The sequence below is a fragment of the Labeo rohita genome, chromosome 10, assembly GCF_022985175.1.
Source record: "Labeo rohita strain BAU-BD-2019 chromosome 10, IGBB_LRoh.1.0, whole genome shotgun sequence".
Lineage (NCBI taxonomy): Eukaryota > Metazoa > Chordata > Actinopteri > Cypriniformes > Cyprinidae > Labeo > Labeo rohita.
The window spans coordinates 24421494-24446860 of NC_066878.1; the positions used below are offsets into that span (position 1 = coordinate 24421494).

The 25367-nt window shown below is 37.2% G+C and overlaps 1 protein-coding gene across 13 annotated transcripts in view; it reads right to left on the minus strand.

Annotated features, from left to right (window-relative positions):
* ttc3 (tetratricopeptide repeat domain 3) overlaps nucleotides 1-25367 on the minus strand; it is a 43436-nt gene that overhangs the window by 12780 nt on the left and 5289 nt on the right. For all 13 annotated transcript variants that reach the window (XM_051121047.1, XM_051121045.1, XM_051121040.1 and 10 more), the window contains 31 exons: nucleotides 22828-22906; nucleotides 22684-22749; nucleotides 22475-22604; nucleotides 22160-22245; nucleotides 21917-22011; nucleotides 21762-21824; nucleotides 21630-21684; nucleotides 19322-19484; nucleotides 19191-19239; nucleotides 19024-19114; nucleotides 18029-18065; nucleotides 14303-14363; nucleotides 12752-12857; nucleotides 12532-12675; nucleotides 10905-10985; nucleotides 8084-8190; nucleotides 7876-8002; nucleotides 7233-7352; nucleotides 7056-7157; nucleotides 6885-6977; nucleotides 6693-6757; nucleotides 6471-6604; nucleotides 3918-4232; nucleotides 3514-3786; nucleotides 3397-3443; nucleotides 3259-3315; nucleotides 3103-3188; nucleotides 2868-3023; nucleotides 236-674; nucleotides 99-164; nucleotides 1-20 (listed from right to left, as the gene is read on the minus strand). The exon at nucleotides 1-20 is cut by the window's left edge and continues 130 nt beyond it. In XM_051121047.1, the coding sequence (XP_050977004.1) occupies nucleotides 1-20; nucleotides 99-164; nucleotides 236-674; nucleotides 2868-3023; nucleotides 3103-3188; nucleotides 3259-3315; nucleotides 3397-3443; nucleotides 3514-3786; nucleotides 3918-4232; nucleotides 6471-6604; nucleotides 6693-6757; nucleotides 6885-6977; nucleotides 7056-7157; nucleotides 7233-7352; nucleotides 7876-8002; nucleotides 8084-8190; nucleotides 10905-10985; nucleotides 12532-12675; nucleotides 12752-12857; nucleotides 14303-14363; nucleotides 18029-18065; nucleotides 19024-19114; nucleotides 19191-19239; nucleotides 19322-19484; nucleotides 21630-21684; nucleotides 21762-21824; nucleotides 21917-22011; nucleotides 22160-22245; nucleotides 22475-22604; nucleotides 22684-22749; nucleotides 22828-22906 (3513 nt within the window). The remainder of the gene's footprint in view (nucleotides 21-98; nucleotides 165-235; nucleotides 675-2867; nucleotides 3024-3102; nucleotides 3189-3258; nucleotides 3316-3396; nucleotides 3444-3513; nucleotides 3787-3917; nucleotides 4233-6470; nucleotides 6605-6692; nucleotides 6758-6884; nucleotides 6978-7055; nucleotides 7158-7232; nucleotides 7353-7875; nucleotides 8003-8083; nucleotides 8191-10904; nucleotides 10986-12531; nucleotides 12676-12751; nucleotides 12858-14302; nucleotides 14364-18028; nucleotides 18066-19023; nucleotides 19115-19190; nucleotides 19240-19321; nucleotides 19485-21629; nucleotides 21685-21761; nucleotides 21825-21916; nucleotides 22012-22159; nucleotides 22246-22474; nucleotides 22605-22683; nucleotides 22750-22827; nucleotides 22907-25367) is intronic.

Sequence of the window (25367 nt, forward strand, 5' to 3'; positions counted from 1 at the left end):
TCTTTCTGCAGCATGTCGCCCTGGAAGAAACGCGCACCATATGTTCATTATACGGATAAATGTGTCGTTCACGTCAAAGAAATCCACACGTCACTCACGTTGTTTCTCTCGAAGGGCACGCACGGCTCTGTGTTGATGGAAACGTCTGTATGCTCTCCCAAATCCTGCAAAACAGAGTCAGAGGTCAGAAACAGGACTCGTCTCAATGACGCTCCCATCATGCGTCCCATCTTACCCGCGCACACACGGCCGTGTATTTATCCTCTCTCTCCTCAGACGCAGACGCGTCTGCCAGTATATCTGCTGCTAAACACTCGTAGTCTAAGTCATACGGGTCGGGGAGAAGCAGGAACTGATCCGAGTCTCCGGACTCATCTTTACTCTCATAAGAAACAAAGCTGATTTGTGACAGAGCGTCCGCATGCGGCCAGAACTCTTTAGCGGAGGGGTTGAGGTGCGACGGTCGGGTGTCGGTCAGAGACACGGCGTGCTTCATCAGGCCGATCAGCTCGTCCGTCATGACGAAGCGCAGAGACTCCAGCAGGAAGTCCTTGAGTCCTCCGGCGTCTGCGATCTTCTGCTGCGCCTCCGGAGGGAAGTTCTCCAGCTCTCCCACCATCAGCGGGTCCGAGGCGCACAGCGGGCCGTGCTCCTCCAGAATCTGAGCAAAATAACTGAGAAACACACAATCAGAGAGAGTCATGATGACAGAAAGGGTTTTGTACTCACTTCATTCTTTCAGCACATTTGCTGACGTATGAGCTTGAAATATTTTAGATTTCCACTGAATCGAGGCCTGCTCAAAGCGAGCACAATAAATATATCTACACGTTTAATAATTGACAACACCAATAAATGATATGACTGGAATCACTTTCAGAGCAATTTCTGTCCAGCTAATTAAAAAACACTTGCCAAGTTTCCATCCAGGTTTTTGTGATATTTTGAGAACATGCGTTAAAAAAAAAAACGTTGCAAAATTTGCCGTCTCCAGCCTGTTTCCATCCAACTGGAGTTTTACCGATAAAACGTTGTGCGTGATGACGTCATCCCTAAAAAAAAGAACGTTTTGGCGTATTGCAAAAAAATAAAAATAAATAAAAAATTGCCCTTGAGCTGTTTCCATACAGAATTTTACCTATTGTGCAAATTACAATGGCTAATAGTCTGTTCTTCATCCTTTTGAAACAAAACGTTATTATACAGGCTATTATTTAATTGTATAGGCTTACATAAATTATTTTTATTAACAAGTCTCATGAGTGTTTTTTGTACTTGGGGTTAAAAAATGATTTAGATACTTGCATTTATACACCGGTGCAGTTGTATTATTTTTCTGATTAAGTTTTATTACTCTGTACCCTAAAGGAAACTGGAATGTTCATTTAGGTTATTTTAACCAACAGTCTTTAAGACATAAATAAATAAGCTTATATGCAAAATATATTTTTTCTAAATAATTAATAAATGAAACGAAATAAAAAAAAACCTGTGCAACAAGTATCAGCCTATATGCAAAATTTTGTTTCATTTTTGCGATGTGCTCTTGAGAAAGCGGCATCCTGTTTGTATTCTTTATTTTACAAAAGCACAATGTTTTGTTTTTATTGTGAATGTACACAAATAAAAGAAATACTTAAAATAGTTTTGAATAACGTTTTACTCCTATATGAAAAACACAAAAGGAGTATTGCAAGTTATTTCCACTTTTATAGAGGGAGGAAAAATAATAAATCAATAAATCAAGTGGTGGTGCCGGCGCCTCTGGTGCGCAGTTAATCATTACTGACTCGACAGCCCAGCCTGTTCATTGTCATAATAAAATGCAGTGTGCCAAACATACTGAAAAAAACCCATGCTATTTTACTTCCCCTCACTCCACAACAAATCCTGAAATACAAGAATGAAACAAGCCAGAACGAAATAATGTAAAATTTCATACTTTTTGACATCAAATAAAGATATTTTTGAAAGTTAACCTGTCTTTTTTCTTACCATATACAAAATAATTTTAGATACAATTTGATAATATGAATGATTTCATGTGCTTTTCAACTACAGAGAAACTGTGATTTTTCATGAGCAACGGCACAAACGCGGACGCTGCCTATAGGCTAATTCTGTCATGTGACACCACATTTATTTGCATTAAAGCCCCCTTTCTTGACAAAAAGTCTTTTCAAACTAATTTTTGCTACATTTGATCTATGCATATAGAATTTATGTGCTAAAGTTAAACGGAAGATGATTTTGTTGACACATGAAAATTTTTCAATGACATTTCCAGCAGCTATATTGGTAAAAATTTTAATCGGTAAAAAAAAAAAAGTGCTAAATAACATTCTGCAATAAATTCTTGGGTGAAAACCTGGTTACTGACAGCCAATCAGAATACATCCTGCTTTAAAAATTGAGCATTTAAAGCGACAGACGACAAAACTGCAGTGTAATTATTAATGTGCAGGCACATTAGTGAAGTTTCACAGATAACTGTCTGTTGTCTTGTCAAGAGCAGAGCAATATAAAGATTTGCTCATACAGAAGTCACTTCTAGAAAAAAAAAACAGAACAGCAAATTCACAAGACCAACGCGATCATGAGTCAAATCTGCATGGAGAACTTTCTCACTTCCAACTGCACAGATCCCCATTGAGATTAATGGAATTCACCTGCATAATTTTGCACAGCAAAGATGAATGTGACCGCGCTATTCACACGTGTTGGTGTGGATGCTAATTTGCTGCAACATCTAATCGATAAAATTGATTATCATCAATAATGAAAATCATCGACAACGATTCTCTTCATCGATTAGTCGCGTCCGCCCACAGCGCACATACAACTTCAGCCGAGAGCAGAAGACGTACTCATACAAACTCTCTTTAGTGGGGTCGGGGTTATTGTCCAGGATCCTCTCGTAATGACTCCGGTGTGCCGATACAGCGTACTGCTCCTCAAACTCCACCAGCTGCCCTCGCAGGTGTTCGGGAACGCTGAACGGATCCATGGCATGCAGGAACATCCTGGAACATCACATTTACAACATCACCAAAACTGATTCGCTTCACCACGTGTGACGCGCAACGGCTCGACTGAACTCACAAAGAGTCTTCCTCAGTGAACAGCTCATCTTCCTCATCTTCATCCCTCGAATGTCCTCCTCCCATTCCAGAAAGCATAATAACAGACTGAAACACACAGACACACAGATGAGCTTCAAGCGTGTGGCTCCGGCGTCGCTGCACTGACGACACTCACCTTAAACTCCTTCTGCTTCTTCTTGCGATGCCTGTTTTTACTCTTAAATACTGAACTCTGAAACACACAAACAGCACATCATTTACACAAACTCAGATGAAACGCTTCAAAATAAACACTTCAGCTTGCGTCTCTTACCAAGTGCTCGTCATCATCCATCTTTTTAATGACTAAACAAACAGCATCTAAAGAGAGAGAAACGATCATTTAGAACAAAACTCTTCATATAGAAAATACTCGTTCTGATTTACGTACCATCTTCAAAATATTGATCGAGAATGGGGTGACAGGACTGATAGCGCTCTCGATTCGACTCTAGAGTCCAAATAAACAGACGCATTTCTTTAGCTGGAGCCTGTCTTAAATACTCCATTACAGTTAAACCGCCACTGTCAAATAATTCCGGAACGGTGCCGAATTTCTCGATGAGCGTCTCCTGCAGCGGTGTGAACGTGAGCAGAGGTTTCAGGTCCAACTCCTCCAGATGAGAGCTATAACGATTGATGAATGACTCCGCGGCTTTCAGACCTGACGGAGGAGACGGAAAACACATCTTTAAACAGGAACTCAAATCTACATGCACATCGGACACAAGATTCAGTCCTGAAAACACTGATGTTTAGTCGGTGTAACTGAACAGGAGTGTAAATGAAACACACCAGCGTTATCAAGCTGCTGAGCCCAATGCTGCAGTTTGGGTTGAATATGAAGCGTAGAAGCAAGCGTTTCGATAAAGACTCGAGCCCAGACCCTGTTTTTAGATTCCAGCAGAAGATCCACGTGCTCCGACAGCGGTCCAGAGTCTCTATGGCTGTTTAACACACTCTCATGTCCTTTACTCTCAAATAAATCCAGCCACGGTCGCAGACGCTCCAAAAAGCAAGAAATATTCACCGACTCTTCTTTAAAAAGTCCTTTGTTATCATGAATTTGATGTAAAACACGGTCCATATAAATAGTGTCTTTGGGCGGCTCTGCAGGAGTAAAAACAGAGATGCAGCGTTATTAACAGCGGCTCCCATCCAGGGGTCCGGGGCCCACAGGAGGGCCTCAGAAATTACTTTAATTTTTGGGGCACCTGACGCACATACACTTTTCTTTGTTTTTTCAGACCCATAAATGAATTTCCAGAATTTTAAGCAAAATGCAAGCAACAATTGGGTGTTTGTTTGTTTTTTTGTGTACTCAAACAAAAACTATTGAAATTTGGATTTGTTTTTCTTTAGAAAATTGTATTTAGGTGTTTTATGCTTCCAAATAAAATTGTCTACATATAACATTCCTCAAGCAAGTTATAGCCATTTATTACAATATTATTATAGGTGCCTTTCAGTGAAAAACACCCATTTAATTTATTGACAATATAGATGTTAAGATGAAATATAAATGTTTAGGGAGTAAAGTAAATACATTCTTAAAAATATTTAGATAAATATATCCTTAATCTGAGTATGAACAACAAACACTGCACATATTGTCTCATGCAACAAAAATACAAACAGTCCAAATTATTTACAAACTATACACAAAATGAGCGAGTGCAACCAAAAAAAAAAAAAAATGCAAACAATACAAACTATATAAGAATTTCTTGCATAATATAACAATCAAATGGACTGATCCACTGGCTGTACTGCCAACAACCAGTCATAAGGATCAATTTCTCAAAACTGAGATTCATACATCACCTGAAGCTACGGTTGTCAAAAGGTACCGGGTTCGGTACTTTCGGTACTGAAATTTTAAAAACGTCCATTTCCCGCTCACATTTGAGCGCTGTTGAGATGATTTTTAAACACTGCTGATTGGCCATAGTGCGCACACGCTTACCGGCTCAACAGCGCTCAAACGCGAGCGGGAAATGGACGTTTCTAAAATTTCAGTACCGAAAGTACCGAACCCAGTACCTTTTGACAACTCCAAAATAAGCTTATCACTGATGTATGGTCTGTTAGAATAGGACAATATTTGGTCAAGATACAAGTATTTGAAAATCTGAGGGTGCAAAAAAATCCAAATATTGAGAAAAATCACCTTTAAAGTTGTCCAAATGAAGTTCTTAGCAATGCACATTACTAATCAAAAATGAAGTTTCAATGTATTTATGGTAGGAAGTTTACTAAATATCTTCATGAAACATGATTTTTACTTAATATGCTAATGATTTTTGTCAAAAGCAAAATCGATCATTTTGACCCATACAGTGTATTGTTGGCTATTGCTACAAATATACCCGTGATGCTTAAGACTGGTTTTGTGCTCCAGCGTCACATATGTACTGACGTCTCATCCTGGTTTTTGGTTTGTGTTATGTCAAAGGGCTCTGTCGTGTGTATTTCTGTGCTTTTTCAAAGAATGCAAATGTTTGTTTTCATGCACGCACAACATGCTCTACTTTTTCCTTTGCGTTTGTTCAAATTTCCAAGGACACATGCTAATTGGTGGTTCAAAAGTTGAAAACCTATGTTTATTGGTTGATGGGGGTGGGACTAAGCATCAACAATCATTCCTGTTTGGCTCGGAGGAATGAACCGCATTGGTTTCATCTGACGAATCAGCGCTGATCAAAATGTGATTATGCAAACACGTTCACTACGGAGCCTCTGAATATCCAAATGAGATAATCGCGATATCTCAGAGGAGAATGTCTGCTTTATGATACTTTTTAAGTCATAGCATTCAAATTGGATTAGCGGCTCAAAAGTTATTAAGTAAAATTTAAGAAAAGAGTTTATTTTTTGCCACAGTCTCATCTTTGAGGGTTAAAACAAGTCTTCAAGCAATAGTTCATCCAAAAATTTAAATTGTCATTGTTCACTCACCCTCCACTTGTCCCAAAAATGTTTCTTCTACTAAACACAAAAGACGATATTTTGAAGAATACTGGTATATAAACAGCTGCTGGTAGACATTGATCCCCACAGTATTTCCTCTCAACTATTAAAGTCAATAGCTATCATCAACTGTTTGGTTACACACCTTCTTTAAAACATCTTCAACAGAAGAAAAACTCATATAAGTTTGAAACAACTCGAGGGTGAGAATATGATCATAAAACAAATTTGAGTCAACTATCCCTTTAAAATAAGCCATAATTAAACAATTATTGAAATTGTGATTTCTAGACCTTAAAATCCTGTAAATGAACTCAAATCTTCCAACTTCATAAGCATAATGAATGTGTATTATATAATGAGCGTATATTACGATACCTCTCTGTGCCGCCGGGTCTTTAAGGGCTTCTGCAGCCGTTACTTCCTTTTTGTCTTGACAGGCAGAACGTGTCGCCAACTTGTTTTGTTTCCGTCGAAGCTTTCGCTCATTTTTAGACTTCAACTTCTTAATACTGTCGTGGCACAAAGACAGAAATCAGCCGCCGCCAACAGATGCAGCTACAGTATGAAATATGACACGCAAGACGAATTAAACGTCACCTTGTACATTGCTGCTTGATTCTCAATCGCCCAGCAGGTCTGATTTTAGGAATAGATGTTTTAAACTGAAAGATGAGAAGATGCGAGTAAGCCAATGAAACATCACTGTGTGTTTGTGTGAGAGAGTAAGAGTGTGTATATGTATATATATATATATATATATACACACACGTGTGTGTGTGCACGTCTCACCTCACACTTAATCAGCCCTGTCGAGCCATATATTACAATGTGACAGACCTGACCTCCACAGTCTGGCGTAAAACACGAATCTCTTAGAAAATCCTGCAGGAAAAAGATAAAAGCAATGAGCGTCTGCGCCGTCCTCAGGTTTCTCACATAAGTCACGCGTGTCCGTCTGACCTTGTCGTTCTTATCGGAGAACGAAAGCGTTTTGAGCTTCTTCCAGCAGCTCATATGAAACTCCACTCTGCAGCTCTGACAGCAGGTCAACTGGATGAAGCCCTGCACACAGCACACGCTCATCAGAGATCCATCGGCAGGATCCATCAGACAGCAGATTCAGCTCAGCACGCTCACCTTAAAGTCTGGATCGCTGAAGAAGATCTCCACCGTATGAGACAGGCAGTGTTGATACCGACAGACGGCGTCTGCTTTAGGAGGAAACTTACACGCCTCTATAAAGTTCTCCAGATGTTCCTTCAGGACAGACACAGTTCAATATTAAGACCATATATACAGTTTGTGCTTTCAGACCATGTCTGTTTGCATTAAGGTCATCTAAACACCAGTGTAATTGACATTTAAACCACACATTATTACCGCAAACATGAGCGTTTCGTATTTTATCATTTAATCCTGTAGTTATTTTAGTCAACCTGAGGCTGTGGTGAACTGTGACAAACCAAACACCACTGACTACATAAAAAAGGAACAAACTCCAACTTCTTGTTTCAAATGGAAATACATCAGCATGTCAAGCAAGGTCACGAGGACTTTTCTGGGTTCAACATCTGCAGACAAATCACTGTGACTCATTCCTCTTTATATAAACAAACATACACATGAACACGGAGTTAAGAGCATGCACAGTTTCAGGGGGTTTGGAAGCAGCAACATGTTAATTGTTCTGTAAAAATGTGTCTAAATCAGATTTCTTTGTACTGCGTTAAAGCCAGAACATTCTGGATTCGCTGGTCATGATCTCACACAGGTTACGCACCTGTAAACAGTCTGGCTGTGTTTCCTCTACTGTAGTTTTAGTGGTCGGCCAGGTGAGTTTTCCAGGTGTGACGTGTCTCTGGATCATCAGCTGTGCGTTAGTGAAACACTCCAGAGCTTTAGTAAATCTACAACACAAACGCAGACAGGAAATGAAGTCAAAGACATTCAGCATAGAGTGCGGCAGCATTTAAAATCAACACACTCACCTGTTCTCCTTCAGGTAAACTCTGCCCCTCCCATAATGCACCAGCAACTGAAACTTCCTCTCTGATGACTCTAATTTGGTCAACAGCTGCTGAGCTTTAGCCAACTCCTTCAAACCCAAGAAACAACACAATCGAAGAACAATTAGTTCATGTTCTGAGCTGAATATATATATTACAACATTATATATTAGTGCATTTCTACAGTTTGGCACCAGAACTAAGAAAGCTGTTGGAGGACATCACACACTCACACACACTCACAGTTTCTCAAATGTTCTGTAAGATTCGTAATGTTTTTAAAGAAGTCTCTCATGCTTTTTGATCAAAAATACAGAAAAAACAGTAATATTGCAAAATGTTATTACAATATAACATGTTTTTTATTTTAATATACTTTTCAATAGAATTTATTTCTGTGATGCAAAGCTGAATTTTCATCAGCTGTTACTCCAGTTTTCAGTGTCACATGATCCTTCAGAAATCATTCTAATATACTGATTGATTATTAGAATTATCAATGTTGGAAACGGTTGTGCTGACATATTTTTTTGGAATTTGTGATTTTTTTTCAGGATTCTTTGATGAATAAGTTAAAAAGAGCATTTATTCAAAATATAAATCTTTTCTAACAATGTAAATCTATGCTATCACTTTTTATTAATTTAACACATCCTTGGTGAATAAATTTCTTTTTAAAAAAAGAAAGAATATTTACTGACCCCAAACTTTTGAACAGTAGTGTATATTGTTGGAAAACCTTTCTATTTAAAAAAAAATGTTGTTGTTTTTAATCTTTTACTGATCAAAAAAACCTGAACAAAAGTATCACAGGTTCCAAAAAAAATATTAAGCAGCACAACTGTTTCCAACATTGATAATTCTAATAATAAATCAGTATATTAAAATGATTTCTGAATGATCATGTGACACTTAAGCCTGGAGTAATGATGCTGGAAAATTCAGCTATGAAACCTTTTCTAAAACCTTTTCTTTTCTTAAACTAAGTGCACTACCATTACAAAAAAAAAAAAAAAAAAAAAAAAAAAAGCCAAGAGGATAGGGAAATAACAGGATGAGCCTAGGACTGGACGATTTTTCTGATTTTACGGATTAATTTGAATTTAATGTTTAGCCACCATTTTATTTGTTTAGAAATCGAGAAATCGTGATTTTGAACATAAATATTACCAAATGTTCAAATAAGCCACTTTGACAATATGCCAACGATAACAGTAAAGAAAATAACAATCCAACTGCATGTTGATGCACGTGATTCACCGCTCACATCGCTGGCCGTCATTCACACAGAATGTGCTTTTGTGTTGACACAGATGTGATGTGAGCAGTGGAACAGGAAAAACATACAAGAAGATGGGAGTGAACTTCTTTTAACTTGAGCGCTGCATTTTTAGAATGCCGCTTTATACATGACAGTGCAAGAAACAGACACGCCCATGTTTACACTGAAAAACAACAGACAAGCAGTGCAATCGAATAAAAAAACCTGTGAAGAACTGTATGTCTGATATTTCATGTTTGCATCATGATGACAGGCTGAAAGCTGCTGTTCATTGTTTTACAGAACATTTATAGTAAATAATAGTGTTACACCTTCAGTCATTTTGATTTTGAATTACCTTGATTTTTGAGATTTTTTTTTTTTTTTAAAGCATCTTCCTTGTATTATTTCTTTTTTGCAAAAGATAATTAAATTTTACATATTGCCCTAGATGAGCCATAACGAAAGGTCTTGAACCAATAAAGTCAGATTTTTGCATCTGGAACTCCATGATTTGGGATTTTTGTATGAGAAGATTTTACACAGCAAATGCACATCAGAGGGCGAGACACATGCAGCGACACAGCGAAACATATCTGGCTCTGACGGAAAACAACAACGGCTGCGATGTGTGGCAGGAAAGTGTGGATGTGGAGTGAGGTCATAATGATTGCAGACTCAGTCACTTGTTCTAAAGGCTTTCCTGAGCGTCACATGACACTGAACTGAAACAGACAGGCCTCTAGACTGCAAGAAAAAGGAAACCATTTTCTGAGAATGTGTGGGTTAATATTTGAAGTGATCTCATTTGTGCGAGCGTACGTCTGCTCTGCTCCATACGCCGTGCACTGCAGCGAGATTTCACTGATCACCTGAACAGACTGAGGCTGATGGAGTCTTTGGTGTTTAAGAGAAATGTAAAAGTAAAATAAAAGACACTTCTTAAGGCAGAGAATGTGAACATGTCGGTTTTTCTCTACTTTTTTTTTGTTTTCATATTGTAAAGCCTGTTAGCTTTGCCGTTTACCTCACATTGCACATTTTTAATTTATTTGATTCCACAGTGTTTGCTAAACTCGCTGTAATTTATTAGTTAATATATAGTGCAGCATGTGGTGTATGTCATGCCTGATCTTATTGATTTTTGTTAACATATGTTATATAAGCTAATGTGTCATTGTAGACTACTGTTTTAGTGTTGTGCTTCTCATCAAGAACAACAATGAATCCATCATTCAACCCTCTGTTTTAGACTTAAAGATGAAAGGTGTATAGATGTAAGCACAACAGCTGATTAAGTTTTCTTGTGAAACGCAACCCCAAGATTGTGCATTTGAAAGTGAAAGCGTCAAAGCCTGGTTTTCTTTTTAACAAATTTGGCAGATATTTTAATTGACGTCGACTTGAGGCTGAATGCGAGACGAAAGCACAAAGACGAATGGCATCTGAAGTGTATTCCTGATCATCTTGACACCACCAGCATTTAATTCCATAAAGTGAGCAGTAAGTCATGGTGACTGGAGGTGAATTGTGGTACATTACCTCAGGCTGTCCGATTTCCAGCAGGGCCATTGCATATCCATACATGAGCACAGATTTATCCAGCTCTGTCAAACCCAGCTCCTGTCAGACACACAAACACACCAATGAACGAGGATCCAAACCCTTTACATGACAGTCGACGATCTGAAACACTGTTTAACTTTAAAATAGAGTACGGCACAACATTCAACCAACACCACCAAACAAACCAACTCTTTAAATGTCATGAGTGATTCAATGTGCTTTACAGGCAAACAGGAGAGATGTTCTCCATGATCACCTTCATTTTTCACACACCCTTTAAAAGAGAGAGTAAACTAATGAAGGATAGCGAACGGAGCTTCCTGCCATTCTGGTAATTAAATAAAAACAAACAAAAAAAAAAAAAAAAAAAAAAAAAAAAAAACACCAAATATCAGCTGACGTATCGGTCGACCGCTACTGTAGCCAGTGTTTTAGTCTCCAGTAATACACTAGGGCTGGGCGATAAATCCATAACAATAATTATCATGCAATATGGAATGGAATATAGTTGTTATACACATTGTTTTTTGTGATTAAGCTATAGCGTTTATGCATTTATACTTAATGTATTTAGACTATTTTTTTCTAGCAACCATATTACATTTTTACCATGGTATTGAGCTGCTATATTTGTGGTTTGATACTGTGGAAGAGCAATAGTTAATTAAAAAAAACAAAAAAACAAACATAAATTTCACCATATAAAAACAAGGTTCTTTACAGATTTTTACAGATATGACTTTGATAATGAACATAAATCTACATCTGCATCCAAACTCAAACTACCATCAAATATTTTTAAGAGACCAAAAAAAAAAAAAGTTATATTATTATTATCATCATCTTCTTCACAAATCTGTGTCTTGATTTGAAACAATATTACTCATTAAAACAAGAAATCAAATTGTTTTTATATTAAGATATTTATTTTGTTAAGGAAAAATGACTGGAAAAAGTGTGAAGAATTAAAAAAAAAAAAGAAAAAGTGTTTGTCATGTTCTGACCATAAAGAATAGTTTAAAGCCACATTTAACTGTTTTTTTACAGCTTTCGAACTGTAGCAAAAATCTGCCTTAAAACTTGAAAGAAATAAAAATGTGAAATCTATCGCGTTACTTATTGATGTCGACTGATACGGAAAAGAAAAAAAAAAAATCATTGTGATAATTTTTGGGCCGTATCGTCCAGCCTTACAATGCACTCAGGTTTGGTGCAGAGGTGACATGTGAAACAGACAGGAAAAACACAGATCTGTATGTACAAGCTGACACACACACACACACACACACACACGTCTGGTTTATTATCTTTGTGGGGACTCTCCATAGGTGCAATGGTTTGTATACTGTCCACACTGTATTTTCTGTCCCCTTACCCTAACCCTACCCCTAAACCTAACCCTTACAGAAAACTTTCTGCATTTTTACTTTCTCAAAAAATCTCATTCTGTATGATTTATAAGCTTTTGTACCCATGGGGACCTCAAGCCGGTCCCCACAATGTCAAAGATTTCAGGTTTTACTATCCTTGTGGGGACATTTGGTCCCCACAATGTAGCAAAAACAAGTCCACACACACACACACACACACACACACACAGTACCGTGGTCCCACTGGACTCCAGGATCTTGAGCGCCACAGAGAAGGACTGCTGTGCGTTCCGGCAGCGCTGGTCACTTAAAGCCACGTGAGCCTCCTGAACGACGGCACAGAATCGCTCCTTCCTCCCCGCCTCGCTCTCGTCCTCCTGCAGACACAACAGCAGCGTTAAAGCACACGCAGACACACACATCACACTCACTACCGCTGCTGCACACACTTACCACCGGATGGCTCGGTCCGTCTGGGACGGGTGCGAGTTTGATCCGGACCGTCGGCTTCTCTGGGACACCAGCCGAGGATTTCTTAGTCTTTCGTGGACTCATTTCACTAGGACAAATTAATCAGGAATAAACATCATATTACAAGCAGCTCAATGAAATCAGTCCACTGTTTTCTACAAGCACGATTTGCTCAAGGATGCATTCCACAGGAAGTGATACGAGCGCACAGAAACATACGGCTGCACAATTAATCGATTATCTAATCGTGATCACAATTACAGATGCCACAATTATGTAATCGTTCAAAGGCACAATTACCAAAAAAAAAAAAAAAAAAAAAAATTATATATATACATGAATATTATTCTGTTTGGTTAAGATGTGGGGATGGGTGTTTTTACCTACAGGTTATCTTAAGGTTTTTTTGTTTGTTTGTTTTTTTTTTTTTTCCCATAGTTTTAATTTGTTTTTAATTTTACTTTTATATTTAAAGAAGCATGCAGTGTTTCAACAATGCTATAAAGCTATTCAAAACATCATTAAAATGTAAATTGTGATCGTAATTAATAATTGCCATTACAATTTCAAGGGAATAGCATCAGCCAAAACCTCCAAAGATACACATCGACCAGCGTTATACTCTTATACTCTGTGTTTTTGAATGAGACAAGTTTAATATTCAATATTATTTTAACTGGTTAAACTGTCATTTTTTGTGTCAGTTTTATTATTTTTAATGTCTACACAACATCTTGTGTTTTAGTTTTACACTTCAATACTTCAACAAAGCCAAAATAAAATGTTTATTGCACGCTAGCTGACATTGAATGCAGTTTATGCTCATTTAATTGGTAAGAGCTACAATAAGGTCTGATTAGTCATGCATCACCTGACATTAACAATCAGGAAACACTTGTTAATCTGTGTTTATATTAGTCAATAAAAATACACCTGCTCAGTTCATGTGATCTCAGACCCACTAAATAAAAACAAACTTTTGAATACTATATTAGTAAATGCTGAAGTTAAACTATGAATAATAAGTGCTTTAGAAACGCATTTCTTTGTTAGGTCACGTTAACTAATGCGGTTCACTAATGTTTACAAATGGAACTTTATATGTAAAGTGTCCATTTTATTTCAAGCAGTGAAAAAGTTTAAACTTTAACTATTAGTTAATAACATCATGTTGACATAAGGCTGGTTGAGATGTTCAGCATCACAAACACATGGTGAGGAAACAGCAGAAATAAAAAGTCAACATCCTGTTTCTGTCTGAAACAAACCCCGATCATCTGTAAGCTTCAATATAACGCAAAATGAAAGTGAATCTAGTCAGACCCACGTGACCTTATTTACCGTCTTGAAATGACCATAAAATAAGAGTTAATGTTTTACTTTTCAGTTGGGTGGAACAACAAAACACTCTTCACAAGTCAAATCAGACTGATATTTAACATCTTAAATATATATAAAAAAAAAAAAAGTTTAAAAAGACATTCAAATTAGCTCTTTCCCGGTCATTTTCACAACAATAACTTGGGTGGGTACCTCTTTACGTCTTTGAGTCTGTCAGTTCTTCCTTCAGCGTGCACTCGAGCTCCTGAATTCCCTGAAAATGGATGAATTATGGGATTATTGCGTCGCATATTCAAGTAAATCAAACACTCGTGAGTAACACCACTCCTGCGCTCAAGAAGATCAAGAACCAGCAGGACCAGACTGACTACCTGTCGCTTCTAGAAACGAACACAGTGGCATGAAGGAGGAGGAGTAAACACACACACACACACACACACACCAGAAGAGACACAGGAAACACCACAGATGCACAGTGAAGCTCATTTCCTTCAAAGGGATTATTTAACCCGGCAGAACATGCACACATGTAATAAACTGCATTACATTTGACATCCTTCCAGTTACACCAGCGGCACCACATTCAAGCTCAACTCTACAAACACCAGCGCAACTATGTGCTGCATCATCATCGCAGGAACAACACATTAACAACATTCACACATCTGTGATGCGTGTCCATGAAGTGAGAGCTGGGAACAGACAGCAGGGAGGACGAGCAATGGCAGATGCTTTATTTACAATAAAATACAGCATTCCCTGTGACATAACGAACGACTGATGTGCGTATGAAGAGCAGAGAGAGAGAGTCCAGCTGAAAAGTCCAAACTCCAGCTCCACACGCCATTACAACCTTATCGCTTAAAGGAGAAGTCCACTTCCAAAACAAAAATTTACAGATAATGTACTCCCCCCTTGTCATCCAAGATGTTCAAGTCTTTCTTTCTTCAGTCGTAAAGAAATTATGTTTTTTGAGGAAACGCATTTACAAATGCGGTTGTAAACGATCCCAGCTGAGGAAGAAGGGTCTTATCTAGCCAAACGATCGGTTATTTTCAATTAAAAAAAAAAAAAAAAAAAAAAAGTAAATAGTTTTAAATGCTTTAATCTCAAACCCTTGTCTTGTTTTTTCCTGAACTCTGTGTATTCTGTCTCAAGACAGTTCGGGTATGTTGAAAAACTCGTATTTTCTCCCTCAACTTCAAAAATCATTTCAGAATCATCCTACATCGCTGCAGAAGTACAGACACAGTGTTTGCAAAGTGAACATGCAAAGATCAAACTCCCTTAACAAAAAAGGTAAAACAGTGATATAGGACAATTTTGAAGTTGAGGGGGAACATGAGATGGGAGTTTTTCAACATACACTAACTGACATGAATCAGAACAAAAACAGTCCAGACAGAGTAAGACAAGACGAGCGTTTGACATTAAAAAGAATATAAATTGTATTATTTTAATGCAAATAACCGATGGTTTTGCTAGATAAGACCCTTCTTCCTCGGCTGGGATCGTTTACAACCGCATCGGAAGTGGACTTCTCCTTTAAATGTTTTGATGAGTTTGTATAAAGCTAGCTATCTGGTTTAATTTGAAGGAAACTGTAGTGCCCCCATAGGGACTGAGGCTCAAGAACACGTCAATTACATACAACAGAAAATACAAGATGCAGCAAAAATAAATGTTATACAAAATAAAGCAGCTTTCGGAAGAGCAGTGCACATTTAAACTGGAAGTTCCAGTTGATAGATCATGCTGACATCCTGTTTACTACATTACAACATTAGATCAGTCAGATCAGTTTTGCCTAGTACTCAAAACTTGTTAACAGCAAGTCATGTCTGGTACCCAAAACTCTTAATCTTCTATCAGCCAGGAAGAGCAGAAGCAGACGACAAAGTGATTATGATTAAAAAAATGTGTAATGTATAATCTTAGTTGCATGTGTTTCAACACTGAAGCTTCTGACAGCACAAATCAGCAAGAGCTATTAATTCAATTCAATTCAAATTTATTTGTATAGCGCTTTTCATTATACATATCTTTGCAAAGCAACTTTACACTGAATTAAAGTTTTTACAATATATTTAGTAGTGGCTTACTAGTGATGACTATGTCAAGCTGATGTACATATGGCAGATGTGTGGTAAAGATCAATTAATGACGTAATCAAACAGACAAAAACACCATAAATTAGTAGCAAAATTCAGTAGTGCTGTAATATACCACAAGCTATAGAGAATGGGAACGTGACGTCAGCACCGCACAGCATTCTGGGACTTTCGGACATGGACATTACAGTCTAGGCTGGGTAATAGTGGAGGTAGATGTTAAAATTTAACATTTGTACAAAAAAAAAAAAAAAAGAAAAAAGACATTAGAATGGAGAACACTTGCTGTGACATGAACTGTCATATCTGCTGTCATGAGCGGATGGAGAACGGATCTAAAATGAAGCGCAATTTTATGCTTTTCAGCTTGAAACAACACAACGGCGAAAGCAGCTCAATGAAAATAACTTCAAAATCTGGCTTTGTCGTTTGTATTTATTATTTATTACATATTCATAATTTCCGATCCACATGAATGTGTAAGTGCTCATGCCATGAATAACACGTTTGGAAATGTCATTTAATCTGTGATATGACTCGTTGCGATCACTGTCTTTGTTCATAAAGCAACTTATTACACTTCATTCCCTAATGAACTTAGGGCGATATGATACATGATTAAATACATCAGCGTTTCTCAGTTACAGTCTTCATGTACCGTCGCTCTGCATATATTGCATTTGACTCTCTTATTTAACCTGATTCAGATAACCAGCTAGTTCAGAGAGAGCTCCATGACTGAACTATGTTCCGATTAACATGATCCCTACACAATGTTCAGTGCCCTCTACTCCCTGAGCAGTGGAAATCAGTTTAAGTTTATTTAGGAATATTCATTCGTGGATTTGCGTTACACCACCGCCTGCATCGTCTTCACACACAAACTAAACTTACTAGAGAAGTGTGACACAATATACCTCTGTAAACAAATGCAATTTAAATTCATGTCTTGAACACTTTATTGTCTTCGAACTGGAATCAGGGCGGAATATTTCGAGTTCTCGGGGCACTTACTTTTGAATAGAACAGACAACTGAGATACACATAAAATGTGCAGAGCGGTGGTTCACTTACAAGATCAACTGGCTGAGATCAACCTATAGTGTGTTTATTTTATCAGTGACACCTAGTTATTAAAAACTGCAAAAGAGAAATTAATTCGGTCCTGTGTGTGGTACAGCAGAAGGCGGCCGTATGATTTCTGTGAGTGTGTACGTGTCGTTTTCTGGCCACACAACTGAGTGCTCGAATGAACGCAATGGATTCAAATATTAGTACATTTATTCTAAGCAAGTGCAAGCAGCTCTTAAAAATATTAACACACATACAGTAATTTTTTCCTCTAGTGAGTTGTATTTATTGTCATTGTACGCTATTTAGCGTGTCCTAAAACATGGCAGCGACTACCCAGAATGCAATGCGCAGTGACGTAGATTCCCATGCTCTATAGCAATGAGAAATTACTGCTTCACAACATCCTGCCGTGATGATAATGGATGGGTCCTTTTATCTCACTCATGAAGACAAATATTCCTTAAAACCACACAATAATCAGACTAAACAACTACTGTGTATAAAATATAATAATATAGAGATTAATCAAGTTATGACTTAATGAGTAAATAAATGGTGTGAATGATTACTATTGATGATTAGTAAGTGATTAATGAGTGAAGAATAAATGAGCATAAAAAGAAAGAAAAACAACAAGTGCATGGCTGCAACACAGAAGAATCCTTAGATCCTTCACAATGGAATTGAGCACAACAATACTAGACTTTAAAATCAGAAGCATCTCCGTCCTCACCTGCAATGTCATCCTGGTCCTTCCAGTTTTCAGATTTCTGGTGTTTGAGAGAACAACAACATTACAGTAATTAGAAAAAGAGGGAGAAAAAAAATCTTTGTTCCAGTTTAAAATTTTGGTAAAAGAGAAATTCACATTCACAGCATGGTTATCTTTAACTAAAATACCAAAAAAAATTAAAGCACTATATTATTAACTGGAAATATACTAAAAACTCTCTCTCTCTATATATATAAAATAAATAAATAATAATAATAAATGAAACCAAACCAGTTAAAACAAAGTAACAAATATTAAAAATAATTGTAAATATTTTTTAAAATAAATAAATAAATATTAATATTTATTAATAAATGAGTATACAAATACAATTAAAAACCAAAGCTAATGAAGTGACAAAAATAAAAGCTAATCTCAAATATTACGTAAACTATAACAGTACATAAGTAGAGCTGGGTGATTTTCTTGGATAATTCAAATTTAATGTTTTGCCACGATTTAAATTTTTTAGAAATTGAGGAATTGCGATTTTGAAAAGAAATATTACCAAACACCAGAATTAGACACTGACAATCTGCCAATAATAACAGTAAAGAAAAGAACGATCCAACCGGCGCACGTGACTATCGCTCATATCATTAGACGCGTTCACACACACTTGACAAAGATGCTTCGTGGGCAGTGGAATAGGAAAAACATGCAAGATGAGAGTGAACTTTTAACTTGAGCACCGCGTTTTTATAATGTTGTTTTATGCATGAGATGCTGCAAGTGACGCGAGTCCAACAGTCCAACACGTCCATGTGTACATAAAAAAAACAAACAAAAAAAAAAAAAAACCAATCTTTTCTGCAAAGATATTTAACAAGAGAATTACATTTTTTTTTTTTTTTTGCCACATCGCCCAGCGCTATACATCAGTAATACTGAAATAACACGGCTGACAGTACAGTGTGAGTGTTGGGTCAGGAATCTCATGCAGTGTTTCATCTCACCGAACTCTCCGGGACTGAAGACTGAGGCGTCGCTTCAGGCTGACGACTGGATTTCACATGATGAGCTGAAGAATCGCCGGCCGCGTGTGATCTGAGTTACAAAACAAACCTTAGTCATTCGCTCACGAAGCAAAACTAGAGCGGCAGCAACTTCTTAAAATACAAACCTGCTTTTAGAAGGAATCTTTTTGGTTTCAGTTTTCTTGGTCTTCATCTCTGCTTGATGAAACACAACACAAATGAAGCGTTCTGCCGCGGTCGCTCGCGGCTCAAGCCGTGCCGAAGGATCACACGTTACCTTTGCTCTCCTGCAGCTCCGTCTGGAATCGCTCGTACTGCTGCAGCAGGTCTTTCTGTCCGTCCGCGTCTGCGTGGCACGCCTCCTGAGCCAGGCGGTTGGCCGTCAGAGCTTTCTGATGCTCCCCCAGGTAGAAGAGAGCGTCACAGAAGCGGTAATGACCCTGAAAGCCGAGAAAACACGTGACACAAAAACTCGCAGAGCCGCGCTTCTCTAACAATCAATCGCAGCTGTTTACCCGATTCTGCAAAAACTCAATGAGAAAAATCACTCGAATGACTCTGAACACTGAGCGTCTCAACAAACGGATGCTTTCACAGACTCTCAAAAGCAGAAGTTCGTAGTCGGGTAACTCCAAGAGCGCTGACCGGAAACTACAATTAACAGAACTTCTGTTTCCATTTGCTCCATCAGCAAAAGAAATCAGTCGGTACAATAATATATTAACATGATTTGAGAACAAGCAATTAAATTGCACATATGACAGCTTTTAAAATACTATATTATACTATATATTACTATATAATAAATCATTATAATCACATTTTACTGACGTAATCGTCTTGTTTTCATGAGAGATTCATTCAGGCATACCGTAACTACTGAAAAACAGATTAAGTACAAATAATGAATGTTATGTAGTGCATATATTTATAACAGTTATTTTTTGGCTGACTATTGAGCTATTGTTTACTGAATGTCTTTTCTAAAAAAAAAAATTAGGATAATTTAATCATAAATTACTATTGTTTTGCATTAAATGCAGTTGCTAATATTATTAAACATTTATATCTTTGTAATGCACATTTGACAGCAAAGCACTGAGCTTGAGACGGGAAGCACACAACATTTACTTTTAGCAATAACATGCTAACAATACAGCACATCTGTAAACAACTCAAACCTTCATTGGTATAGCACATATGCACATTCACATTTCTGTCTGTGGACATTTTTCCTTTTTCTGAATATTTTTATTACTGTTGTTACTTATAGTTTATTGTAAATTCTCTGTAACATTAGTGTTTTATTACCTTAATTTTATACATATGTGCACTATGTTTCTCTACCAGAAGCTTCTAACACCAAGACAAATTCCTTGTGGCAAAAAAGCTCTTTCTGATTCTAAATGTATTTATAATTTATATATTTGGCACCTATTAAAAGTACCATTATTCTTCTATAGTATTATGCCGAACTGACGAACAACTCGAGCGATTCTAAAAGGAGCTCGCTTTACGTGCTTAAGGTGTGATTTAGTCGCAAATTGAAGAAAAGTGTTTTTCAAGGCACTTTGTGACTTGTCTTTCTTCATACACAAAAAAAAAGCAAAACTTTGACAACATTTGATTTCTTGATGATTTGATATTTTATAATAGCGATTTTATCATTTTAATACATAAATACAAAAAAAGTGGAAACAAATGACTTGTAAACCAGTAAGTGCTGCTCTGCTCCATCTACTGGTTTAGTTTGATGTCTTTAAGTTTAAATAAGTTTGTTTACCACAAAATACATTGATCATCACATTAAAAACATTTAAATTGGGTCAGGTGTAGAGCTTTAAAGTGCTGGAAATAGTTGTGTGAAATACTTGTGAAATTCCATTTTATTTTTCTAAATTCAGTTTTAATTTTTCTGGATTCCATTTTTTCCCCATTTTCATTTTTCTGAACTCATTTTTAAATGGTTCAATTAAACTGAATTAAATCAAAAAATACATCTAATAAATTAAAATTATGAAACATAAACACCTTAACATCAGTGTAGTAGAAGTTTAACAAAAATGACATGTTTTGTTTTTGCCCACTTTATGTTTTATTGATACCAAATTCTGTGTTCTAGCAGGTCTAATAATTGGAATGCATAAAAACAAGTTTCATTTATTCTTAAAATAGCCTGAAATGTTTATTTTTCTCAAATTCTGTGATATGTATTTGCATTTTTCTGGTTATAAAATGACGGCATAAAGCATTAACTTCATTTATCTGTTTAGTTACACTTTAGTTTCATTTGCTGTTTGATGTTTCTCGTATGGAACAGAAATGGCAGCGTTTAAGAGTCAGTGCTCAAAAACTTTAGTCGCATCAGCAGAAAAAAATAGTTGCAAAATATGATGCACGGTGTCAGTCTAGAGCCCTGTTATTAGTTCATCAAAATGAGAACTGAAAAGAGAACCGATTAAAATATTTTCAGCTCGGCCCTACTGCACAGTGTGCAACTCTAACCCAGTGTTTATCTGACACAGAGATGATGATGATGATGATGATGATGATGATGGCAGTGCTTTGAGTGAATCAGCATTTACCTTGGCCCAGTCTGGCTGTAATATAACGGCTCTCTTTCCGTCTCCAAGTGCTTTCCTGAAAACAGTTCCCACAATCAGTGTCACCGATCAATCACGTTCCTGAATATTGCGTACGGTTTGTGTCCAACTCACAGATATTTCTCAGAGCGAATGTAGCAGAGTGCTCTGTTCCCGTACAGGATGTGGTTGCTCGGACTGAAACACAGAAGGGACGGATGAACGCTCGATTAAAACAGGAAACTGACGTGGATTGGCGATTAAAGCGGCGAGGTTGTTCCGTCACTTACTGGTATTTAATAGCTTTGGTGTACCACTTCAACGCCAGATCATATTTCTTCTTCTGAAATTGCTCGTTTCCTTTGTTTTTCATTTCTTCACTTTTCTAGAAGAAAAATGAGAGATGATCTTAAATATGTCCCGTTTCCAGTCAATCATGACTTAAACAGATTTGAATTAACCTACAAATGCAGTTCGCTCCATTCCAAATACGCAAACAAACATGTGACTGATTTGATCTGAAAGGCTCTCACTGTTAATGTCCAACGGTCCGGCTCCAATTTCAGCTCCTCGATGGCTTTCTTCACACTGCATGAAATCACCTGAAGGTAACGGGAATCTGTGGGGCGAGACGTTTGTTCGTCAGGAACCATCATGAAGCTCACAGATTCAAGCACTGAATCCACAATTAGTGTTACCCTAGACCAATGAGATTCTCTAGTAGCTTTTTGCAATATTTTGAACTAAATTTTATAATTTCCGTTTAGTTAAAAATTTAGTCGTGTCTTCATCGTTATTACTACATCTCTGGTACTGTCAGCACATCAATGGCAATAAATGAAACTCACACTCGTTGAAGACGAAGCAGAGCGTCCGGTAGCGCATCTCCACCGATCCGAGATCCAGCAGCTTCTTACCGATGTCAGGAGCTCCAGAGTCCCGCAGCCAACCGATGGCTTCAGGCAAACAGTCGCTCCACTGCAGACAGACGACAGACGCACGCGTGTCACAATACAGGCGAGCAAAACACACTTACCGCAGCGGCGCAGAAACCTACCGCAGAAAACAAACTGCTTAAGGACACCACGGCTCGGGCTCTGCTCTCCATGTTCGGGTGTGACAGCTGAACAAAACAAGACACAACATCAGAACTGAAGAAACGTTAAACGATCAGTGAACGTTTATCAGGACAGACACGTACGCCTCTCTCCATGGCATCCAGAATGCTTTCCAGAATCTCAATCTTCTCAAGCCTCTTCAGACTCAAATCATTCGACACACTGAAAGACACACAACAAAAACCATTATTAGGGTTGGCCGATTTCTCAGATTTTAATCAAATTATTCAAATGTAATGTTTTGTCAGGACACATCATTAGCCCTAATATTCACACAGAGAGCATTTGCACTGAAAACACACAGTAAAAATGCTTATGAGATGCCAGCTAAGATTTTTTTTTTATTTAACTCGAGGGCTGTTTTTAGAACACGTGTGTCAAATATGTCTGTCATGCACATGTTTACACTGAAAAGTAATTGAAAAGCAGAAAGCTGTGCAGAACTTCTACCATATGTAGGGTATTTGGTGTTTGATGATGCTGAATCTAAAACTTCCTGGTAGTTCTTCGGACAGGCATTCTTCAGATTTTGGCAGCCCAAAATGAATTTTATTAGACATCGGCTGAACTTCGCTGCAGACAAATCAGCAGGATCAAAAACTACTGTGATTGTTTTTTTGTATTCAAATAACACGTCAAGAGAGTAGGCAGTGTTTCCACTTACCATAATAGTATAATGGCACCCCCGGCCCCCTTGAAGGTCAAGTTAATTTTATTTAATTTTATTTTCAATACAGCACCAGATCACAACAGACGTCTTTTAAAGTTACTTTTCCTATAGAACAGGAACCTTGTTCTTTTATTAAACAAACTAAATAGCTATTTCTGCCAAATTTAAATAAAACAGTTAAATGATAAAAATAAATATTACAACAAGATTAACCACTTAACTGTAGAAAAAAAAATACTAGAATTATTCAAACTTTTTTAGCCCAATATTCACACAATTTTTCTTCCATACATTAGTTTTAACAGTAAACCTGTCTGTATGCCAAAAAAATGTAAGGGTTTCAACTGATTAAAAATAAATATATGTTTAATGCCTTCATTTAATTATCAAAAAAAAATTCCGGAAAAAAGAGAAGAGAACAAGATTGTAGGACCCTATTGCTCAAAATGTTGAAACTGAGAATTTTTATTTTTTTTTACAAAATAGCTAGATTTAAAAAGAGTATATTATAGATTATATTGATTAGACGTCATTTTACCAAACCTTGTCACCCAGTGACAAGCTCTGTTATTCAACGAAACGGACGTTATATAGTGGGACAGTCTTACGGATCCGAAACAGGGCTGACGTTTTTGTGGAAGGTTTAAGTAGCAGTCTATGGAGCCATGGAATAAAAGAATAAAAAAAGGTAAATTTGGTTTTACATGTAAAAATTCTGACTTTATTCTCACAATTCCAAGATTATATCCCACAGTTCTAATAGGGAAAAAAACAACTTGTCATTCTCTCTTTTCCCCTCGGCTCAGAATAGTAGTTTATCCCACACTTCTGGCTTTTTTCCCCTCAAAACTGACAAATTCACTATTTTTGAGTTAATTTGAGTTATAAAGTCCGAATTAGAAGATAAAATAAACAAATGTTACATAAAAATGTTAATAGTAATAGGTTTAAATAATATTTCATGCTGTAACTTTAGGGCTGATACAATATGGGTTATGAACAGCACATGTGAATATTATGTAGACCTATTGTTTAAATACAATTTATGCTTTAAAAGTAGAGTAATCATAGCAGGTTTTATCCATAGTACTTCTGTTTAAACATCTGAGTTTAGCTTCAAATGGTACCTTTGATGGCTGTACTCTATCAAATTTATTTTGACATTAAAAGGCACAATTTTTTTTTCTTATTCCATGGATTTTACCCGTTTATCTCCACTGGTTACCAGTGTTTTTTTGCAACCACTATGTGCGCACAGCTGCAAGTGACGTCTACTCCAAATTAGTCTATAATGTTCCATTTAAAGATCATTAAAGCATGCGAGACAAGAATTGAAATTGTATTTTTTCACAGATGCATTTGCCACTTCACACTTCTCTAGCAAGTCGATTTTTTTTCTTTTATTCGTCTGCATGTGAAGACACTGCAGGCGGTGCTGTAGCACAAATTTTAAATGAATATTCCTAAGTAAAGTAAACTTCAACAGATTTCCCCTGCTCAGGGAGTAGGGAACAATGAACACTGTGTACACTGTTAGTGTATGTCGAAAACCTCCCATCAAATTTTCTCCGCCAACTGCTGCCCACTTCTTCCTCAGCTGGGATCATTTAGAGCCCTTTGAAGCTGCATTCAAACTGTATTTTGGAGGTTCAAACTTGCGGACAACACTGAAGCCCACTATACAGAGAGAAATTCTGAAATGTTTTTCTAAAAAAAAAAAACAATTTCTTCACAACTGAAGAAAGAAAGACATGAACATCTCAGATGACGAGGGGGTGAGTACGTTATCTGTGAATTTTTGTTCTGGAAGTGAACTACTCGTTTAAGTTTACTGTTTAAAAAACTGTTATCTCGAATTGGTCAAACATTCCAGACAATAAGGGGTCCCCGATGGCCCGGGGCCAGCATGAAAGACACTCGGGACAGTTGACGAATTTGTCACCGGCCCGATCG